Source organism: Mus caroli, unplaced genomic scaffold (genome assembly GCF_978045245.1).
Source record: "Mus caroli unplaced genomic scaffold, Mus_caroli_1 scaffold_20, whole genome shotgun sequence".
In the NCBI taxonomy this organism is placed as follows: domain Eukaryota; kingdom Metazoa; phylum Chordata; class Mammalia; order Rodentia; family Muridae; genus Mus; species Mus caroli.
The window spans coordinates 2191843-2213427 of NW_028227275.1; the positions used below are offsets into that span (position 1 = coordinate 2191843).

General features: G+C 43.2%; 1 protein-coding gene across 3 annotated transcripts in view; it reads left to right on the plus strand.

The window, feature by feature from the left end:
- Shtn1 (shootin 1) overlaps positions 1-21585 on the plus strand; it is a 101730-nt gene that overhangs the window by 7705 nt on the left and 72440 nt on the right. For all 3 annotated transcript variants that reach the window (XR_015046214.1, XM_085834173.1, XM_021151995.2), the window contains exons 2-3: positions 7469-7521; positions 17370-17430. Coding sequence is in view for 2 of the 3 variants with exons in the window: in XM_085834173.1 (XP_085690299.1) it covers positions 7469-7521; positions 17370-17430 (114 nt within the window). In the remaining variant the exon portion in view is untranslated. The remainder of the gene's footprint in view (positions 1-7468; positions 7522-17369; positions 17431-21585) is intronic.

Here is a 21585-nt window from a genome sequence, read left to right on the forward strand (position 1 = left end):
CAAAACTCACTTCTCCAGACTTGTGGCAAGCACCTGAATGAACTGGTCCATCTTGCTGGCCCAGGGTTCACTCTTTGTAGAGGATCTAAACAGTATATGACTGTACCCACCATTATGGGTGCCACACAGAATAGTTTCCCTGATCCCTAATCCCAGTGTACTCTTGTCACTCATTGCTCATTTCTCTACTGCTAGCTACCACAGGTCCAGAATGCTGCAGTTGGAATCATGCCATGGATGTGACCTTCCATATTGATTGTGTCACTTAGCCGTATGTAAGTCTGTTTGTAGCTTGATAGCTCATGTCTCTCCAATGAATGATGTTCCACTGCACAAGTTGTGTATTGTTTATTCATCCACTTAATTGAAGAATGTCTTGGGTGCTCCTAAATTTTTTTTAATTATTAAGAAATCTCCTGTAAACACTTGTGGTGGTAAGGCATGGGTATCTCTATGTTCTGTGATTACATCATTGCCTGGGATTGGGAGTTAGCGAGCCTGCCCAGAGCTGTGATCTCACAAGTCCTCGGTTTTATTTTTGTGTCATGCACCCAACCCCTGACCCTCAGGGGAGTCGTAAGGCATGGGGTGGGGGTGTGAGATAAAGGTGCTTCCCTTCTACAAGTTTGTTAGGTAAAGTAGTTTCTCTTGAGAGCAGGTCTTAAGAAGAGAGTGACAAGCTGGGCATGATGGCCATACCTTTAATCCCAGGATGGGAAGGCAGAGACAGGCAGATAACTAACTGAGTTTGAGGACAGCCTGGTCTACATAGTGAGCTCCATGGCAGCCAGGACTTTATAGTAAAAGACCTTGCCTCAAAACATACACACACACACACACACACAAAAGCGCGCGCGCACACACACACACACACACACATATGTGTACCACAAAACCAAAAGCAAAAAAAACAAACAAACAAAACCCAGGAAGACTCTGTAGGCAGCCTTCGTAGAGTGGCTGGCTATGTTTCGTCATCCACTGGAAATATCAGGAGCCTCTTAGCAGTCTAGAACTTGAAATAAAATATCCTTTCCCTACTAACCTGTCCTTCCACCTCCCCACCCCCAGGGCCTTTTAAACTCAAACCTGTACAAACCAAGCACATGGGCAAACACAGCCTAGATCTTCCTGTCTGGGTCCTAGCTCTCCAGCAGCAGGGGTTTCTTGTAGGTGTCCATGGAATTCACAGTGATAAATTGTATTCCTCTGTACTGCCCTGTGTCAACAGTGGCTGGGGTGGGGCTTGCCCTGTGACTTCAAATTCTCTGGTGAATCAAGAAGATTGTCATTTATTTGCCTTTTTGTTGTTGTTATGAAGAATGTATGACGTACTAGTCTACATGCTAGGCTAGACACCACACACACACACGTAGTATATTTAATATAGATGTACCGTATGTATATATATATATAACAGATAATATACCACGAAGCTCTTAGGTTTCCTTTCTTGCTGATTTTAATTTGAAGCCATTCTTGTGGTTTGTTGAGAGTACTTCTTCAGCATTCTTCTTTATTAGCACTGAACTGTGTTTCACCTAGCGTTGATGAAGCTCAGGTTTGCCATAATTTCTTTCCTGATAGGAAATCTGTCACCTTTGTTTTTTTTGATCAGCTTTCCCAGCGGTCCCCCCACCCCACCCCTGGCTTTTATAATGATTTAATTAACAAGGGAGGTATAAATGGATTCCCTCTCAACTCTGGCTCTAAGTGGAGCATCCGCTGGGACGTGAACAGAAGGGGAGCCTGTCCTAATTGAGCAGTTCCTTTATGACCCGTTCTCATCTCCCATTAGTAAGGTTTCAAGGCTCCTGAGTCTGACAGACAGACTCAGCCCTTGGGTGGGACTCTGCATTAGGAAATGTCAGGAAATGGCAACATTGTGCTTTTCTTCCTAGATACATTTGATTGTTATTTAAGGCTTTATTTTTATTGTGTCTCAGTGTGAGAGACCCTGTGTGGTGGCTGTTGAGCATGTTCCTGTGAGTGCAAATCCAGCCTTCCTCCTCAGTGCAAAGTGGATGTGCAAACAGATAAACAAGGCTATCTAGTGTGCTGTCAGGTTACACAGTAACTCTTGGCAATATCAGATGCTGTGACTGACTCTGGGAGTCAGGACTGCCTTTAGTTCCTGCCACAGATGTGATTCCCTTTTGCATCCACATCTTCACTGCTGAAATGCAGATGTTAATATTTGACTTAGTTAGTTTGCACAGTATCTCTGTTCTGTCTGAACCTTTTGTTTATTTCCTCTGCATAGGCCTAGACTCTGTGCCTGTATTCTGCAGCCATAAGGCAGGGCGCAGACAATTGAGTTGAGGAGAAAAGGCAAGCAGACAGACATGCCTCATGTTATGCACAAGGATTTGGGCAGAGTGACAGGTTTAGGGTCTCTCACATTGGTTCCCTTTGGATTTTGGAACATTTCTGTAGTCTTTACCATTTAAGCATTCCTGATTGGAAAATGTTAAGTCTCAAATGCTCCAAAATCTAGAACTGAGCCCTCAAAAAGGTTTCAATGTTGGACCATCCGCACTCTAGACCAGGATGCTCAGCCTCTAGTGAGTAAGGTGCTTTGATAGCATATTAAGATGTAAGTGCTGGGTTTGCCTGAGACGTACAAGACGTACAAGACGTACAAGAACAACTCCCTAGGAGAAATGACAGTTGGATTGCTGTTGCAAAGGGAGACGCTGAGGGAGATTCCACAGGCCAAGCAGAAAACATTCCCAGAGACACAGGGAAGGGGTTGAGTGGTAGGAAGAAAAATGGGGTTTAAGAAATCGATGGTAAAGTCTTTGGAGATTTTTAAGTAAGAAAATGAAGTTTCAATGGATAAAAAGGAGCAAGAATCAACTGGGAACAGAAGGGTACTAGAGGTTGATCAGCGGGGGTCACTGGAAAGTCTGATGAGGACACTGAGACTGGTGGCTGAGGAAGAACGCATAGGTGAGACACTTCTTACACACTGGAGTTTGATGGGCTTTTGAAGGTACTCCTTGATCAAATTTCAAGGAGTAATTTGATGCTGAATGAATAGTAGGAGATTCTGAATACAGGCGACGGGAAGTTTTTATGAAGGGGAAGTACTAAGTTCACAATTATAGCAGACTGAGTTGCTCATGGGGCATCCAAACAGAGATGCCAAGAACAGTATAGGCCCGTGGAAGCTGATGCTGTGTTGGTGAGATTCTGTGTCCAGTGTGGTAGGTGGTAGCTACCTGGGAAATGTGGCTACTTCACAACCTTTACACTTTATTGTAATTGATTAAAACCTAAGTAGCTGCTGGTAGCTAAGGGCTGCCATGCTGGGCTGCCATGCTGGACTGTGCAGTTACAGAAAGCATTGTGGAAAGCTCTGATCTGGGGACAATGCTAGAGAGGAGTAGGGTGAGTAGCCTGCCTGGTCCCCAGAGGTTTGCTGGAACTGGAGGGCTAAAGCAGGCAGTTCTGGGGTAGCTGTGATGGTTGTTGACCTTCTCCAGGGGTGCCGTGGGCAGCTAATCGTTAGGAAGTTGAGTTGTCACGTTTCTGAGACAGCTATGACTACCTAGTTTCTTCCTGGGTTGTCTGTGTTGTATTTGTGGCTTTGGAAGAAATGGCTTCCTTCGGCATTAAGGGTTTAGAAAATGGAAAACCAGCGTGATTCTCGAAGCACATGCTTTGCCCAGCATTCTCCTTGTTTTCTCCAGCATCCCCCCTTTCTATCTAGTTCATACTGTTAAGCGGTCATTCCTCACACCGACTGCACATTAGGGAACTCGCTTCTTTAAAAACAAAACAGTAAAGATGACCAAATTCCACCTCACACTTGGTAAATCAGTCTGGGGTAGGAGAAGGGTTCGGGGCCCTGCGATTGCTAAGCTTCCCGGCTGGCTCAAGTGTGCTTCTGGATTGAAAGGTCTGGTTCTCAGGCATGCTTCCACACCCTTGCCAGGATTCATTACAACAAAGGGCTTCTACCACATTAGCTTGCTTCTGCACTCTTACTTGGTGGAGGATAGCAGTCTCCTGCTTTCAGGGACTTTTTTTTTTTTTTTTTTCTCCAGCCTGCCATTTTCTTGGGAGGTGTGCGCGGCAAAAGCAAGCTTGAGACCTAGGGCATTCTTGTGTTGTACACTCAGGATTATATGTTAGCTCTTTTACTGCCCAGGGTAAGATTACCAAATTCATATGCTAGGAAGTTGAGGTTCAGTGAGCTGGACCGACTTGCACAGGGGTGTTCCCAGCCAGTACATGCTCATTTAATTAGTGTTCCATCGGATACAGTGACATGGATGGAGCTGGTAAACTGGGCTGTAAAGTCTTTCCAGGCTGTGAGGCTCTTCCCATAGGAAGAGACTCATCACATTTGTCCGAGTCATTGTTTCAAAAAGACTCCTTCTGCCAAATTGAGCTGTGCACACTTTAAATGTTTCAATCTGCTAGCCAGCTCTGAGGCAATAAAAAAATGCTTTCCGAGCAGCCTTTTAACATGTCTTCAAAGAAGTAGCTGTTCGGGCTGGAGTGATGGCTCTGAGGTAAGAGACCTCACTGCTGTCAGGGAGGACCTGAGTTTGGTTTGCAGCACCCACATCAGGTGACTTACAATCACCCCTAACCTCAGCTCTAGGTGGCCCAGTGCCTCCTTCTGGCCTCTGCAGGAAACTACATTTACTTGCACAGACATACATACACATATATTTTAAAAATGAAGTACCCAAGTAATGAAGACCACTTCACTGATGATAATGGGGTTATGTTCATGTGTGTGCATTTGTGTGTGTGTGTGCATTTGTGTGTGTGCATTTGTGTGTGTGCATGAACACTGTTTGGGAAGTGAGCTTTGTTTTTTTTTTTTTTTAACTTTACAGAAATAAACATTTTTTCTTTCCATCTGTGCCTCATCCCTCCCCCACTGTTACCCCCAACTGTGACCAAGGTCATTTAACTCTGTCTGCATCTTCCCTTAAGTACCTGCTTTTATTGTTGTTGTTGTTGTTGTTGTTACAGTCTTACTTAGTAATGAGAAAGCATCTCTTCTGTGGTTTCTATCCAGGTATGCTAGGTGAAGAGTTCTTAATTAATGCTTTTAATAAAGAGCCAGCAATTAGGAGTTTACCATGTTTTGTCCGAGTCTGTTGGCAGCATAATGGATGCATGGTGTGAACAGCTTAGAAAAGCTTTCCAAGACATTATTTGATGTTGTAAATAGAAAAAGAAACCTTATTTCTTAATGTCAATACGAGATTATAGTTTTATAAGCCACTATTGCTTATATGTATGTCTGTAAAGTAGGTCACTAATAATGCAGTGTTAAATCAGTGTGTGTGTGTGTGTGTGTGTGTGTGTGTACACGTGTGCGTGAGTGCGAGCTCACTCACCCACGTGCTCTTGCGCACACGCATGCACGCACGCACGCTCATATATGCCACGGTGCATGAATGGAAGTCAGAGGGCTAATTGGCTGTGGGTTCTTTCCTTCCATGGTGCGGACACTCGGGATTGAACTCAGCTCATCAGGCTTGGTGACAAAGTACTTTTACTCTGTGAGCCATTTCACTGGCCCCAATTTTGATTTTTAAATTGTGTGGGAGTATATGCCATATATGTGTGTGTATGAATGCAGGCACATATAGCAGTCATATATGTCACACATGGGGATAACCTTGGGTGTCAGTCCCTACCATCTACCTTATTTGAGGCCCTTGCCTCTTTTATTTTTTGTTTGTTTTTTGCGGGTCATGGGGTGTGCCAGGCTGGCTGTCCCTCAGGTTCCCAAGGAGTCTCCTGTCCACATAGGAATACAGGGTTAGAGATTTGTGCTGCTGCTGTGCCTGTCTGTCTTTATGTGGGTTCTAGGGGTTCCAGCTGAATTCTTCATGCTTGTGCAGCAAGCAGAGCCATCTACCTAACTCTGAAGATACATTTAAATGCTAAGCAATCGAAGTCAAAGTCTCTTAATAAGATCTTTTTTATCTTTGTGTTGTTGAAGCAGTATTAGGTGAAACAGCGGTATTTGGGGCCATGACCATAAGCCACACTACCCAGCGGCATCAATGCAAATTTAGGATTCCCTTTCTTAGCTTTTGCTAACGGGGGGGCACATTTCGATGATTTTCTAGGTCCTAGGACAAATTAGCTCATACTCAGTTGTTGGGATGCCTGTGGAGAGCACCGATGAGAAACCTATGCTTGGGGGGCTTCATTTTGTGCTTCATCAAATCGTTCCTGCTGAAGATGTAATAGTTTTCTAAAGGGCTTTATCTTACATGTGTGTCCAGAGCTGTTTGACCAGTGGCCTAATTCTCAGAACCTTGTGTGGTTAGGTGGCTTCTGTAGTGCAGTTTGAGCATTACTGTCATAGCACGTGTCCCAAGCCTTGTGGGTCACTGCTGGAGGAAATGAAGCTGGTCTCTTACCATATTGTTGATGGGGCATTCTCTGCCCATATGGTAAGCATACATTTCTAGAACTGATGGCTAGGTTATTTGGGATGTTCTTTTCTTTAGGTGGTGTGGAGGATGAAGGGGGAAGGTTGAGACCTGGTTGTTGTAGGCCAGGGTAGACTCTCCTGCCTACATCTTCCTAATGCTGGAATTACAGGCACGGTGTCACCATGCCTGGTACCCATCTGGGATGTCATTGAAGTTATTGGCTTCATGTTTTTATTTCTGTCTTAAGATTATTAATGAAATCAGGAAACATTTAAAAAAAAAAGAAAGAAAAACGGAGCTACTTTTAAAAGGTAAATCAGAATTAAAATGTTTACAAGGGTGAACGTGCAGCCCAGTGGTTTTTCTAGCTCTCAGTGTCAGTCTTGCCCAGTGGCTGGTGGACTAGGCTGGCCCCAGAGGCTCTGCTCATTGTCAGTCTCAGGTCCTGGTTTCAAGCTTTGTAGTCTCAACTCTGAGGAGGCCTACAATGGTATTTTTACTAAATTATGAGTATGGGGGTTCAGGATACTCCATGAGTAGTTCCCCACACAGCTGGGAACTCACATTCCCTCTTTTGTGAAATGAAGGATACAGGTTTCTGGCATGGCAAGCCCCATTGCCCATCTCACCTGGCAGCAGATAGCCTCAGCCAGATGCCCGCCCATCCCGCGAGCTTTCAGCTCTGAATAAAGTAGACCAGTGATGTAGAGTTGAATGTACAAGCAAACTTTATTTTCCGAGTAAGCCTCTGATGTGAGTGCCACAGGTAAATAGTGTCTGAGAGGACTGCAGGCAGGGCTTGAGTGCTTCACAGGAAGTTCTGAGCATCAGGAGGGCTTTTCGGGGCTCACTTCCGGGTCTTCCTGATGGCCTAGTGTAGTTGGCTCTCATCTGAGACCTGTCAGCAGAAGCCCTCTGATAGCCTCTCCACTCCTCCAAACTTAAGGAGCAGTAACGGGGGGTGGGGGGTGGGGGGTGTCCACTGAGGCCACATGTTTTCTCACAGTGAACTTCCGAGAGTTGTAATGTTGCTTTTCTTTTTCTTTTAGCCATTGGCGAATATGAAGACCTTCGAGCAGAGAACCAGAAAACAAAGGAGACGGTTCGTAGGATAAATCTCCCTTTTCTTACAAGTGTGAATGTCTAGGCAGCACAATGCATTGCTTAGCCACCAATTTCAGTGAATGAGAGAGGGTCTCCTCCCCCCCCCCCCATTTCTTTTCTCTTGCATGTGTGTTTCAAGCTAATATCAACTCCAGGCTCCAGATGGTAAAGAATAGCAGGCTTGCTACAGTGGGCATTGCCTTGGGAGATTAAGGACGCAGTTAAGTGTGTAGCCAGGTGCCAGGCCAAGCCATGCAAGGACTCAGGGATTGTACTTTTCTCAAATAGTCAGACTTAGTATGCTGGTGATGAGCTAGGACCCAGATCTGTTGGATGCTGGAGGGAGCTACGTGTTGATATTTAGCTAATTGTCTCCATACACCTTTTTGCGTCTTTGCTTATGCTATCTGTGTGAATGATAAGCACAAAATGTGACTACAGAGGGAATAATAAACACACAGTGTGACTGGACAGGAAGTACAATGAATATTTTCACAGGATCTGCAAGCTTTGTTTTGAACTATTAAATAAACGGATTCTGTTTCCTTTTGTGAGCGGCCCTTTATTTTTTTCTCTTAAAATCTTAAGATTTGTGAGTGTCTGCTGTATGTGAGAGCTTCGTAACTGTGTCATCCTAGCACTTGGGAGGCTAAGGCAGGAGGATTGCTGTGAGTTTGAGGCTAGCCTGGGCTATAGACTGAGATCTTGTATCAAAAAGCAAGTGGAGATTTGTGAATGTTTATGTATGTACGTGTGCACTCTTCCCTCCTGTCAGCTGAGGTGGGAAATATAAAAATAGAACCACTAAACAGAAAACAAAATGGGGACAGAGAAATAAGAAGAACGGGTTTGTCTTTAAAATTATATAAAAATTTAAAATGTATTTTTTTACTTGAAATCACTAAATAACGTGATTGTATCAAATAAGATAGGCAAAATATTTTAAAACTGTATCCCTAGCAGAGCATGGATTAAGAATTCTGTGGTAGTTTTTAAATAAGAACGAGATTATGATTGCTATAATCATGATGCCTCATCTTTAAATTTCAGAACAGGGGTTATAACAACAGTTAATAGTCACCTAAATAGTTGTAGAATCTATAGTATATTCAGACTTAATTTATTGGGCTCTTAAGAATTACATTAGACTTTTTCAAACATTAGTTTACCAATTGCCTGGGTATAGTTTGGCTGATGGTAGTAATGGTAAATGCTTTAGCTCAGTTACTATTATATTTGTTTTTTTAGAATGTTACTTTAAATCTAGTTTTTAAGGCTCTCTTGCTTTTAACAATATTTATTTTATCTTAATTATACGTATGGGTGTATCTGTTATGTAGGTGTGTGGATATGAGTGCAGGTACCAGAGGAGGCTAGTAGCTGCTCCACCCATGGTGTGTGCTGGGAACTGAACTTGGGTCCTCTGTAAGAGCAGCAAGCACCTCCAAACACTGTGCCACATCTGAGCCCTCCCTTGTGCCTTGCCTCTGAAACGAGACGAGAGTCTTCCTTCCTCTCCTCAACTACAGAGGGAATGGTGAGATGGGGGTAATTGGAAAAATAAAAATCCAGGTGGAAAGGGCACGAATAACTTTGTTTCTAAAGCAAGAAGACCGTGGAGAATAGTTCGAAAGAAGATTTCCAGATCTGCCGTCATACCACCCCCACCCCCAACACAGAAGTCCCAGGGACATCAGGTAGTTGAGAGGGTGTGCCTAGACCCTGGGTCCTAGAATCTCACATTTTAAAGTTAATTTCCTGGGGAGCTCAGGGTAGGTATTTTGCTGCCCTGTGTTCAGAGGTCTAACCAGCCTTCAGTTCCAGGAGGAGGTTGATAGAGTCAGCTTTGCAGCTGCTTTTGGCTGAATAGGGAGGGGAGGAGCCAAGGAGGTCGGAGGGGAGGAGCCAAGGAGGTCGGAGAGACAAGATGGCTCAGCAGGTTAAAAAACCCTTGCTGTAGAAACCAAAGAAAGGTCTCAAGTCTGATCCCCAGAACCCATGGTAGAAGGCAAGGACCATCTCCCCAAGGTTATATTCGGGTCTCCATTCATGTGCACATATGTGCGTCACACTTACATACATCATACACACAGTAGTAATAAGTAAAAAGTGTGTTTAAATAAAATAGGAGGGATAGTAAGCTGTTATTGCTTCATGCGCCCGAGAAAGCAAGGGACCGAAAACCCTGCAACCGAAGAGGGAAGTGATTGCATGGTTTGGTTTGGTTTGGTTTCTCTTTTCTGTTTCTTAATCCACAATTATCCGTGGACCCTGAAATGCTCTGAAATAGTGGTCTGTAACACCTGCTCTCCCTCTTGGCATGACCGCACCTGTTTAACCCAGAGCCACTTTCTCTGGTGAGGTTTGCAGCGAACTGTCTGTTGTGCACACGGGATTACAGGTTGGTGAAAAGAAGGACCGGCCCAGTAAACCATTTCCTTGCTCTCTGAGCAGAGGACGGCCTGACAGGCTTGCAGCCTCTGTAGGCATTATTGACCTGTTTCTGTCCTAATTCTTTAAAAATAACTATTAACAGAAAGGAGAAGAAAAGAGCTGAAAGCAATATGGAATGCTGTGTGTTGGGTAAGACAAAGGCGAGTGAGTGGTTTTAAGTCTACCCTACTCTGTTTACCTTCTATTAACAGACTGCCTTGCTTATTACTGCAGATTTTTTTCCCCAAAAGGGGGGAGGTCGTTACAAAGGAGAGAAGTGTATAATAAAAGCCTTTTATACGACATAGAATGAGTAAAAGCAGCTTTAGTTCCGGAGGCCGTAAATGGAGGACATCGTTTTTTTCTCTGGGAAAGCACTTTCTTGTACCCGGCTGTGTGAGCTTTATCCTGTCTGCATCAACAAATACAGGCAGCCATCTTTCCCCTGTGGGGTCCCAGCCCACTGTTAAATTAAATCCATTGTGGGCAGTCATCAGAAGGATTCTTCCCTTTTTATCATAGTTGATTCAATGTAGGGAAATTTGGCAGAGTAGAGGGAGGGGAAAAAATGGCAAGGTATGACTCCCGGCTGTGCGTCTGGAAGTCTAGTTGTCCTTGTTGCCAGGCCAGGAACCATGCTGATAAGAGACACCAGATCTGCTTCCTCTTAATCAGCCCTTGGTGGCTGCTACAGCCTCCTCAAAGGATACAAGTTCTGCACAGGAGGCAGCAACTCAAAAGGCTCTGTTTACTTAGAGAGCAGTAAGGGGTCTCTGTGTCCTCTGACCTCCATGACAAATGGTTCAGACAGACGGTTTTTAGCCTCATTTTACACAAGCAAAAATAAGAGCTAGAGAAAGTGAGTTTCCCGAGAACTTACAGAAGATTAGTAGCAGTCTAGACTCGTACTTGGGTCTTCCGAGCTCCATGCTTTTGTTATAAACAGGTAAACTTAAGAGAGTAAATTGACTAATTCTACAAAGGCCCTGGTTTTGTTTTAATGTGTGTGTGTGTGTGTGGCCATTTGCATATGTGAGGAGGTCAGAGGACAATCTCAGGTATCTCTTATTCCTCTAGTATTGTTTCGTTTGAGACATGTCCTCTCATTGGCTTACAACTTCACCAATTGGCGAGGCCAGCAAGCCCACGAGGATCCAGTAGGCTGTGCCTCCTCAGTTCTGGGGTCACAAGTTTGTGCCACCACACCCAGGTATCTTATGTGGGCTCAAGGGATAAAACTTGGGAGGTCTTTTCAATGTTGGGCAGCAAGCTTCTTACATACTGAGTATCTCTATCTTTTTAATATTAATGTATGAATTTTTCACAGCAAATGTATCAGAACCAATACTTTTCTGGTCACAATTGCACCCCTGGTTAGTTTATATTGAAAAACTGAAATCTAAGTATCAAATGAATCTCTTACTAGGAAAATTCATGTACGTATATATACATATATAAGTTATGGCATAACCCTGGAAGAAGAGGAATGTAAGGCTTAGGGGTGGACCAATGGGTTTTATTATTGTTACATTTATCTATTTAGCCTATGTGTATGTGTATGTGTATGTATGTCAGTGTGGCATGCTCTAGTACATATGTGGAAGTCAGGCAATAACTTGCTGGAGCCAGCCAGAGCTCTCCTTCCACCATTTGGGTTCAGGGATCTACCTCAGGTCACCAGGAAAGGAGGCAATCTCCCTAACCCATCTCCCAACTCTGGGCTACTGTTTTAACCAATTTCTTCCTCTGTACCCCTTTCTCCCACCCCAACAATGGATGTCGGTCATTTTGTGGTTTTCATAGAAATCTATGAAGATGGAATCAGGATCTGTTTGAGTTTATACGGAAGGTGATTGAAGGAAAATCTGTTGGCTGAATGCCTTCTGACCACCAAATAATGAAGGGAAATATATGAAAGTGGTTTTTTTGCATTTTATTTTTTTATTAGATATTTTCTTTATTTACATTTCAAATGTTATCCCCTTTCCTGTGTTCCCCTTTGAAAAATCCCCTATCCCCTCCCCTCTCCCCCTGCTCCCCAACCTATCCACTTCTGCTTCCTGTCCCTGGCATTCCCCTATACTGGGGCATAGAACCTTCATAGGACCAAGGGCCTCTCCTCCCACTGATGACCCACTAGGTCATTTTCTGTTACATATGCAGCTAAAGCCATGAGTCCCACCATGTGTTTTATTTGATTGGTGGTTTAGTCCCAGGGAGTTCTGGGGGTACTGGTTAGTTCATATTGTTGTTCCTCCTATGGGGCTGCAAACCCCTTCAGCTCCTTGGGTACTTTCTCTAGCTCCTTCATTGGGGACCCTGTGCTCCATCCAATGGATGACTTTGAGCCTCCACTTCTGTATTTGTCAGGCACTGGTAGAACCTCTCAGGAGTCAGCTGTATCAGGCTCCTGTCAGCAGTCTCTTGGCATGTGCAAGAGTGTCTGGGTTTGGTGGTTGTTTATGGGCTGAATTGCCAGGTAGGGCAGTCTCTGGATGGTCATTCCTTCCATCTCTGCTCTGAACTTTGTCTCTGTAACTCCTTTCATGGGTATTTTGTTTCCCCTTCTAAGAAGGATCAAAGAATCCACACTTTGGTCTTCCTTCTTCTTGAGTTTCATGTGTTTTTGCAAATTGTATCTTGGGTATTCTGAGCTTCTGGGCTAATATCCACTCATCAGTGAGTGCATATCATGCGTATTCTTTTGTGATTGGGTTGCCTCTTTAGTAAATCCACTAATGAAGGGACACAGACCAGTTGACAAAGAACGCTCTCTATAGTTTGGGTGGGACAAGCAAAGACAAGGTGACACAACTCCTGCTTTTCCCCCACGCATAAACTTTTAGTCTCTTAATGATGGATTTACAAGTCACTTATCTCTAAGCCTCCTTGAGTTTTCTTACAAGTTGGAAAATATTTTTTTTTGTAATAAACCATCTGTATATCCATTATGTTCATGTCACATCAACCAAGACGATTTATTATTATCTCAACGTTAAACAGGAAACAACCATGTGCTGAGGGGTCTGGTACAACATAAAGACCCTGAGGTTTTTATGTGTGTTATCTGGTCTTTAGCAGGAGGATAACAGCTTCTTTCCATTATTTTTGCCCATTTTCCAAGTGGCACAAATGAACAGTGTGAGAAAAGGGCAGAGGGCCTGTTGCATCGATGTTAACAAACTCTTCTAAGTCTACTGGGGGGGGGGGAGGGGGAGCATTCAAAAATAGATGGCTGAGTGTTTTAGAATCAGCCAAACAAAACATGCTTCTTCACTGTGTCTTCATCACCGTATCCAACCATTAGTTGCCCTTCCACAGTCGAAGAGCCTGCCCTTGTGACTTGCTCAAAATCTTTGTCATAACCCGTTACGGTTGGCTTTTTGTCTTCTTCTTTCCTGTGTTAGGGGAAAGCCTCATTGAGCTTTGTATGGAGTGACATTCACATTTCTCAGGGGGTTGGTGGTGTGTGTGTGTGTGTGTGTGTGTGTGTGCATGTGAGCATGTGCATGCCCAGTGTGTAGGAGAAGGGAATCTGTATAATAGAAGAATGTCTACCATTAAATAGTATTTATATTTAATGCTATGTTCGGGGATTGAGTTTTGAAATGCATAAATGTTTAAGTGGCTGATTAGAAATCCTTTGGGTGAGTTACTGTCACAGTGCATCAGGCAGTTCTGTCAGCCTGCCAGGGACAATGAATAAAAAGAGAGGGAGACAGACACTTCCCAAGACTTGTTTCAAGAAGCAATATATATGATAGTGTTTGCATCTTGGTTCAGTTGTCTATTGTTACAGTTTCATCCTCTTGTGTAATATTCAGAGGTGAAGGTCCCAAGTATATTATTTTTTAAAAAAAAAATCAATAAAGAAGCCACTCTAAAGAGCAAGATCTGCACCCATTATGTTAACTGTTCATGCATAATACATCCACATACATGCGGCTTCTTTGAGATGGAGTGGCAAGTGGTTGTGCCAGAGAAAAAGTAATTACTTAGCAGTTTGAAAGTGAAAATGAGTCTCTCATTAACAGCAATCTATCCAGAAACAAAGAGCGAGGGTCTCAGTTCTGATGACATGTGCTTCCATCTCACACACAATACCTAGAGTTTGGAGACTGCTGCGTGACAGCTTGGGTGGGTGGGTGGGTGGGGAGGGCGGCTGCTCCTCCTTTATCGCCTGTGAGAATTGGAGGGAAAGAATTTTCAATTGGAAGAAAGAAGAACTCCAAAGAAGAAAGGGAGCAACAGGACTCCATGTAGAGGGAATGGCTGACCGTACTGAGAGATAAGACTGTACAGACGCAGAAAGCACAGGCCAGTGGAGCCATGATCACCAAGTGGAAGACAGACTCGATGGTTCTCTCTCTGTGCCACCAAAGAGTCCAAAGCAGGCCCCAGTGTCTGGTTCTGATGCTGTGAGCATTTTAAAAAAATAGTGTCACTGGGATATGAAAGGAATAAACTTTAAGAAAGATGGTGTGGGTCTAAACCTTCTCTCAGGCTGCATAATTGTTCAAGTTCTGCCTGTACAATCCTGTAGTCTTTCTGTCATTATAGCCCATGGCCTTGGTCCTTAGATCTTGCTCATGCCGGATGATACAAGCTCATGCCATTGCACTGCAGCCCAGTCTCCCATGCTCTCAAGCGAGGGGAGCTTTTCACAGGCCTAGGTGGACATTAATGATGGTATCTGGAGAATACCCCAGGTTCCCCATACAAAGGACTTTTAAAACCACCAAGACCAACCTCTAGTCAATCTACCACTTTCTAAAGATTCAAACTGAGTCTACAGACTAGCTGGAATGTTATTCAGTCTCCTTAAAGCTGCCAGCACTCAGGCTGCTAGGTTCGACTCCAGCCCGGAGCTACAGAGCATTGTTGGGCTTCCTGATTAAATGATGCAGTCCAAAGAACATCTGTTGCTATTACAAAGTTTTCACAAGCAATTCTCAACACAAAAAGAGACGTTCTTTACAGATGGTACAGCTGCCCGGGCAGGGTAGAGGAGAGAGTAGGAAGGGTCCAGGCGTCTTTGTGGCACAGAGATAAAGCAGTGCCGCATGCCTGTGCTCCCTGTAATGTCTCTATGTTGGTAGAGAGGGGGAAGAGTTGGAGGATGTCTCTGCCTTTACCTGAGATGATGTCATAAGTGAGTGTTTGCATTCTTGCTCGGTAAGTGGGCGCATCCCTCCTCTTTGATGAGTTCTGGTGTGGAATCCGTAAGCTGCGTTTGCAGCATGTGTAACCCCCTCCCACCCTTTCAGCCTTTCAGCCTAGCAGATGGTAAATTCAGTGGCTGCCAGTTCTATCATAATGTGGGTGCAGAAAATAGAAAGCAAAACACCATGCAAACCCCTGAGAGAGCACAGCTGGGGTTGAGAGACAGCTTGCAACTGTGTTGGTAACTAGAGGTTAGTGTGTGCTGGATGCTACAGAACCACTTCCCTGCACCTTGGACTAAAATCTGTTATTAATCAGAGTGTCCACCTGGGTCTTATGAGCAGAGAGAGTGCCGGCACTAAGTCTCCCCTCTGGGCAGCTGGAACAGGCCTGCTTGTGAAGGCCAGGCACACTACTGCTGACCAGGAAATGTGAGTCTGAGTTGGGAGTTGGTGTGTGAAGTTGCTGAGTGCCTTTTCCAGTCTAACTAGGAGACCTATCCTGACGCCCATCCTTGTTTACATTCTCATAATGCAAAGTTTTAATGAAAACTGGATACATAAATGAGAACTGGATACCCTGCAAATTCCTTTAAATGGAATTTGGAGAGGCACAGCGAGACACTAAAGTGATTTATGTCATCCTATAACACCATCTCCTGATGAAAATATGTCTACAGAGGACACCTCATACTCGCAGAAATGCTAGATGGAGAAATAGAGAATTAATTAGGAAGTAAAACACTAGCTTTGTTGTACTGGACAATCATGACTCAAGTCTTCTGGTCTCGTCAGAAATTTGGATTCTATTTGAGCCTTCAGCTCTATTGTGTATTGTTGGAGTGGGGTGAACAGCCTGGCAGAAGTTTGGGGGAGGTCCAAAGTAAACAGGAACCAGTTGCAGAAAATAAGAGGAACATTCAGAAGCAGCTGGCCAGCAATGTCATGGTTACAGGTTGTATGGTCTAGCATTGCTCACCCAGGTGTGAAAACCTGATTTGAGAATTCAGAGCTCTGAAGAGAATTTTTAATCCATAAGAAAACAACAACAGTAAGTGTAGTCTGTCTGTTCATTTGGAGCTAGGAACCCTATAAGACAGGGTATGTTTTTACAGAGGATGGAGTCCCATAGGAAACCTTAATGAAGCATCACACCCTCTGAGGGAAATAACGTGTGGTCAGCCTGACTAATGTATGAGGAGAGAGAGAGCTAAGCTAGAATTTAATGGTCCGCTTTACTAACTTCAGCCCTGAGCACCTTCGACCAGCGTTGTGTTCCCTTCATGGGTGTGTGCTACACATAAGGCTCTGTATAGGTTTCATGCATGTGAGTGTGCAAGTGGCCACATACTCACATGGAAGCTGGGGAAGAATTTTCAAGTGTCATTCATTCTTTGCTACTCTACACCAGATCTCTTGCAATCTGTTTCTCTCCGTCCTCCCAAAGCTAGAATAAAAGCACATGTGGCCGTGCCAGCTTTTGCATGGATGCTGAGAATCTGAACATGGAATCTTATGCTTGCCCCACACTCTTATCTAACACTAAGCCATCTCACTGTCCCTGAGATGGGCTTTGACATTTCAGTGGTTCTTTAGTGTAGCAGGCCATACATATTCTCTTAAAGAAGAAATACATTTTAACTCAAGGGTAGTCAGTGTTACCAACTTAAAAGGAATACATTTTTAACTCAAGGGTAGTCAGTGTTACCAACTTAAAAGGAATACATTTTAACTCAAGGGTAGTTAGTTACCAACAAGGAGATAATGAGAAGTGAATTCCTTATCCTAGGAACTCCTGGAAACTCAGCTGGGTAAAGTGCATACATATCACACTAGGCCAATCGCACTAGCACCTGGTACTACTGGGGCTGTGGAAAGTTTTGTTTTTTTTAAGATTAGTTTTATTTTTAATTATGTGTCTGCATGTGTGTGTCTGTGTGAGTATATACACACCCTAGTACAGTACCCTTGGAGACCAGAAGGGGCCATCAGGCTTCCCCAGAGCTGGAGTCAGTCACTTGTGAGCTGCGTGGCAAGGGTGCTGGGAGCTGAGCTGGCGTCCTCTGTGAGAGTAACACATGCTCTTAGCTGCTGAGCTAACTCTCCAGCCACTGAGAAGGATTGTGTCTGGAAATACAAGAAGAGAAAGGAAAAGTGTCACTGCTGTGGGTTTGTTCTTGCTTCTTGCCTTGTCAAAGTTACATTTCATCATGAGTTTAACATCTCTTTCTTTTTTTTTTTCTCATTTCAGTGTGACAAAATTAGGCAAGAACGAGATGAAGCTGTTAAAAAACTGGAAGAGTTTCAGAAAAGTATGTAAACATTTCAGTGGAGTAATAATCATTTGGCTTGGGGGAGTGTGTGAGTAGACCCAGTGACTGCAGGTGTACCAGTCGTACTATCAGGAAAACAAAAACAGTCCTCATTTATGAAAAATAAAAATGCTCTGGCATGGCTGTAATTTTGAAAGAAATGGAATAACCATTAATATCGAATAAATGTTTTAAAAATATTAAGGTTTGGGTAAGAAAAGTTTGCTATAGGAAAAAAAAATCAAAGGAAAACAAAATTGATTGGTTACCTTTACTCCCTGAGAAAAGCCAAAATTAGTATTTTATATTCTATCCGGTTTGGTCTTTCATGTATGCAATAAGTGTTTCTACAAAAAGTGTATAGTTTATATACCATTTTAGAGCCACCTTCTTTCAGTAAACAGTATGTGTATTTTGGCATTTGAAATATAGATCAGTTCTAATTATTGTCTTTTTCATTCTATACTTATTATGTAAACCACATACACATGAAAGATAATAGTATATACACTATAGTATTGTAGCTATTGGCTCTCTATCCTTCTCTGCCTTCGAAGGGCTAACCTCTACCACAGTTATATATGTAGTCTGTCATTTCATGACCTTATAGTTTTGTTTTTGCCATATGGATCATTAAATATATAGATATAAGGTATTTGAGATATTTTTGTGCTTAAGATGTAATTTGTCATTTGATGTAATAGTTATATTGACTCACATCTAGAATTCATTTTCAGTGCACAGTAATATATAAATATGCTCTGATTTTTTTATTATTGGACACTACACATTTTTGTTCAGCACTATTAGTGATTACATATACTATGTCATCTATACAGTAATAGGGCACTGTAACTTTGTTCTTTCAATGTTGTTTCTGGTTTTTTTTTTTTTTTTAAGCGTCATCAATAATGCCTGGCAGATACTCATGTCTTTATAGAATAGGATCAGTTTCTTGGGTTAGTTCAAGGAAAAAGAATTATGACAGGGCACATAGCTACTGAAACATCACTGCATATTTATAAATGTACTATTAACAGGAGAGATCTTATTTCAAGAGTTCTACATGCAGGGTGGGGATGCATGGGGTTGGGCAGAGGTACAGCCCCTGCCTGTAGGTATGAGGAGGCCCTGGGTCGAGTCCCAGCACTCCAGTCAATCAGTCTGTGGAAACAGACTATGGGAGGCAATGAGTATGTCTGTGGCCTCCATGGTGAATGCCTTCATGAGGGAATATTTACCCCCTTCATCAAGCTATGCACATTAACTTTGTAAGCTACTTACAGGTGACACAGACTTTGGTACAGCAGTTATGGAAGGAGCCAAAGCATTTTCCATTTTATGTTGTTGGAGCGTTTGAAATCACTCTCGTAAGTTATGTCCTTAGAAAAGCAATAGTAATTTTCTTCTAAAATTTTACTAGGTTATTTTTTTTAATGTGACTTAAATCTGTTATTTATCCTCTAAATCAGAACATAGCTGATCAGATCCAAAAATGTAATATGGGAATATGTCATGGGCAAAGAACCAGACATTGCAAAAAAAATAATCCTCTCCCTTGCAAGTTGGGCCTTTCTAGGTCATCCTGCAGAGGGTCTGAAGTTAGGTAGCACATATTGACAGTCCCACACCGCAAGACATTTTACCCTCCTGAAAAATAAAACAGAGTTAAAATTCAAAAGGCAGTTTATTTCATCACTTGACTATAACAAAGAACAGCACAGGGTAATCTTGTTGGTATTACTGTCTGTGGAGGACCAGAGACATGATAGAAATACCTCTTGCGAACGGATGAACGGCGGTTGCTTTGGATGATCTCGTTCTCTAGTGTAGGACTGATGGCATCCAAATGAATTCCCCTGGAAAGAACAAACCTGTGGGAACTGTTGCTAGTTCCTGTGTTTCAGTTATTGATAGCAGAGTGCTATGCTACATGCAGTGGCCTGGTTCGGGTTTCTTATGGTTCAGTTTACAACAGCATGTTTTGATACAGGTACGTGTGGTGGGTAGGGATTTGCTTCCTGTATTCCTCAAAAGTGGGAACAACTTTTCCACATTGCCTTTATCTACCATGCCCCTTCAAAAGTGGCTTTCCCTCTAAATATGCTGATCCATGGGCAACTCAGATTACGACCTGAAAGGACTCATTGAAATGGCAACATAATAGTCACTATTGTTAAATGTGTTTAATTTTTACTTTTATTAAGCCTGGTTAAAGTCCTGGATGGCAGGGCATCAGAATGTGAATTCTTTAAAGAGGGTTTTTGTACATTAGTTAGTTGTGAGGGTGTTTACACGTGTGGAGGTCAGAGGACAACCTGTGGGAGTCAGTTCCATCTACTATGAGGGTTCTAGGGATCAAAATCGGGCCATCAAGATTGGTGGCAAGCACCTTTACCCGCTGTGCCATCCTGCTGGCCCCAGGATGGTTCGTCAGTCTGAAAAAGAGAGAATTGGGAATAATAGTTTTATTTCTTAGGGCTAGGAATGTATCCCAGTTGTTAGGGTGCTTGCCTACTATGCGCAAAGTTGGAGGTTTGTTTCCCAAGCGCCATATAAACCTAGGCCTGGTTGTGTACACCTGTGATCCTACTCGAAGGATTGGAAGTTCAAGGCTATCCTTGGGTATTTGGTTGAGTTTGAAGCCATCCGTTTTCAAGGACCTATCTCAAAACAAAAACAAAAGAAAATTTTATTTCCTTAAAAACCGTGTTTGAGATAAACAGTTCCTGGCTTTGAACAGAGCAATTGCTGGTATCTTTAGTGCGCTGGGAAATTTGGTGCGTTAGTCTGCTTCGGATAAAGTGAGAATTTCTGCATCAGGTGACGTCCCTACTGTAAGCCTGACGATGTGGGCCTCCCATGGGAGCCTGCATGTTTGAATGTCTCTGGGGAATAGCTTGGCTGCTCTCAAGTCTCCCTCATGCTTACCCAATAGGTCTACCTCTCAAAATTTGGGGAGAACTTTGAGTGGGGCTCAGACCTTGCTCAGCCTAGCTTGGCCTTCCTTTCCTAGGGTAAATGCAGCTCTGGCCATGGATGGCTCCATGCTGTGTCATTCTTGGTCCCCTGCCAGCTCCCCCTCAGCCTGTTTTGTGTGGAGTTTCTCCACATAAAGAACGCTACCCCAGAGGGAAGCCATGCACCCACAGGAAAGTCCCTTGCTTATTTGAGGCTCCCCCTGGTAGATTTTGGGTTATGTTTAAGTTTACATCCATTTTCTCACAATCCTATCTACTTCTTGGTTCTATTTGTACCATATGAAAGCCTTTCTGGGAGCTGGGAATGTAGCTCAGGAGAATACTGGGCTGGATCCTTAGAACCAACCATATGAACTGGGTGTGGTGTGCAGATCTATAATCTCAGATTTATTCATGAGGTGGAGGCAGCTGCCTCAGAAGTTTAAGTTCATCTTTGGCTATGTAGTGAGTTTACATCAACAACAAAAACTCCACTGCTAATAGTAACAACTACAGCAACCCTTTTAAACAATCTGGTATTGAAAAATAGAGTTTGTTATGTTCAGGGCCTGTGCTTCAAAGATCCTTACAGTGCCCTACTGTGGGAGGTGGGGTGTGGAAAGGGCTTGCTGAATCGGCAAGATCTTTGGTGTTAACAATCTCAACTGTAACAAGTTTTAAAAGGACCACAGAAAACTGGAGTGTCCTAGATATGGGTTTGGCTTTATCAGTCAGAGGTTGTGCTTGGAATGTGGTACTTTGCTTCTCTGGGTCCCCATGTCCTCAGATGAAATACCAGGACAGCAGCTACTTTGTAGGAGTGTTTCTGAGAATTCACGGGACCACAATCTTAGGACAGAGAATGACACAGGCAGGCTCAGTAAATGATGAGCAGTTTTGTACTGCAGAGAACATTCTTGAAGGATGTTCACAAACTCATACCTGGTACCTTCTTCATGTTGTTCTGGATTCAAGAGAATCAGACAAACATGAGATTAAAATCTATGTTTTACAGCTGGGTGTGGTGGCACATGCCTGTAATTCCAGCACTCACAAGCAGCGACAAGAGAAGAGCCCCAAGAATAAGACCAGTCCTGTCTACAGAGCAAGTTCTAGGGCTTTATGAAGACTGTTTTTTAAAAAGTCCTGTTTTAATAAAGGGCACATTTTATAGAAGACAAAAAAAAAAAATCTG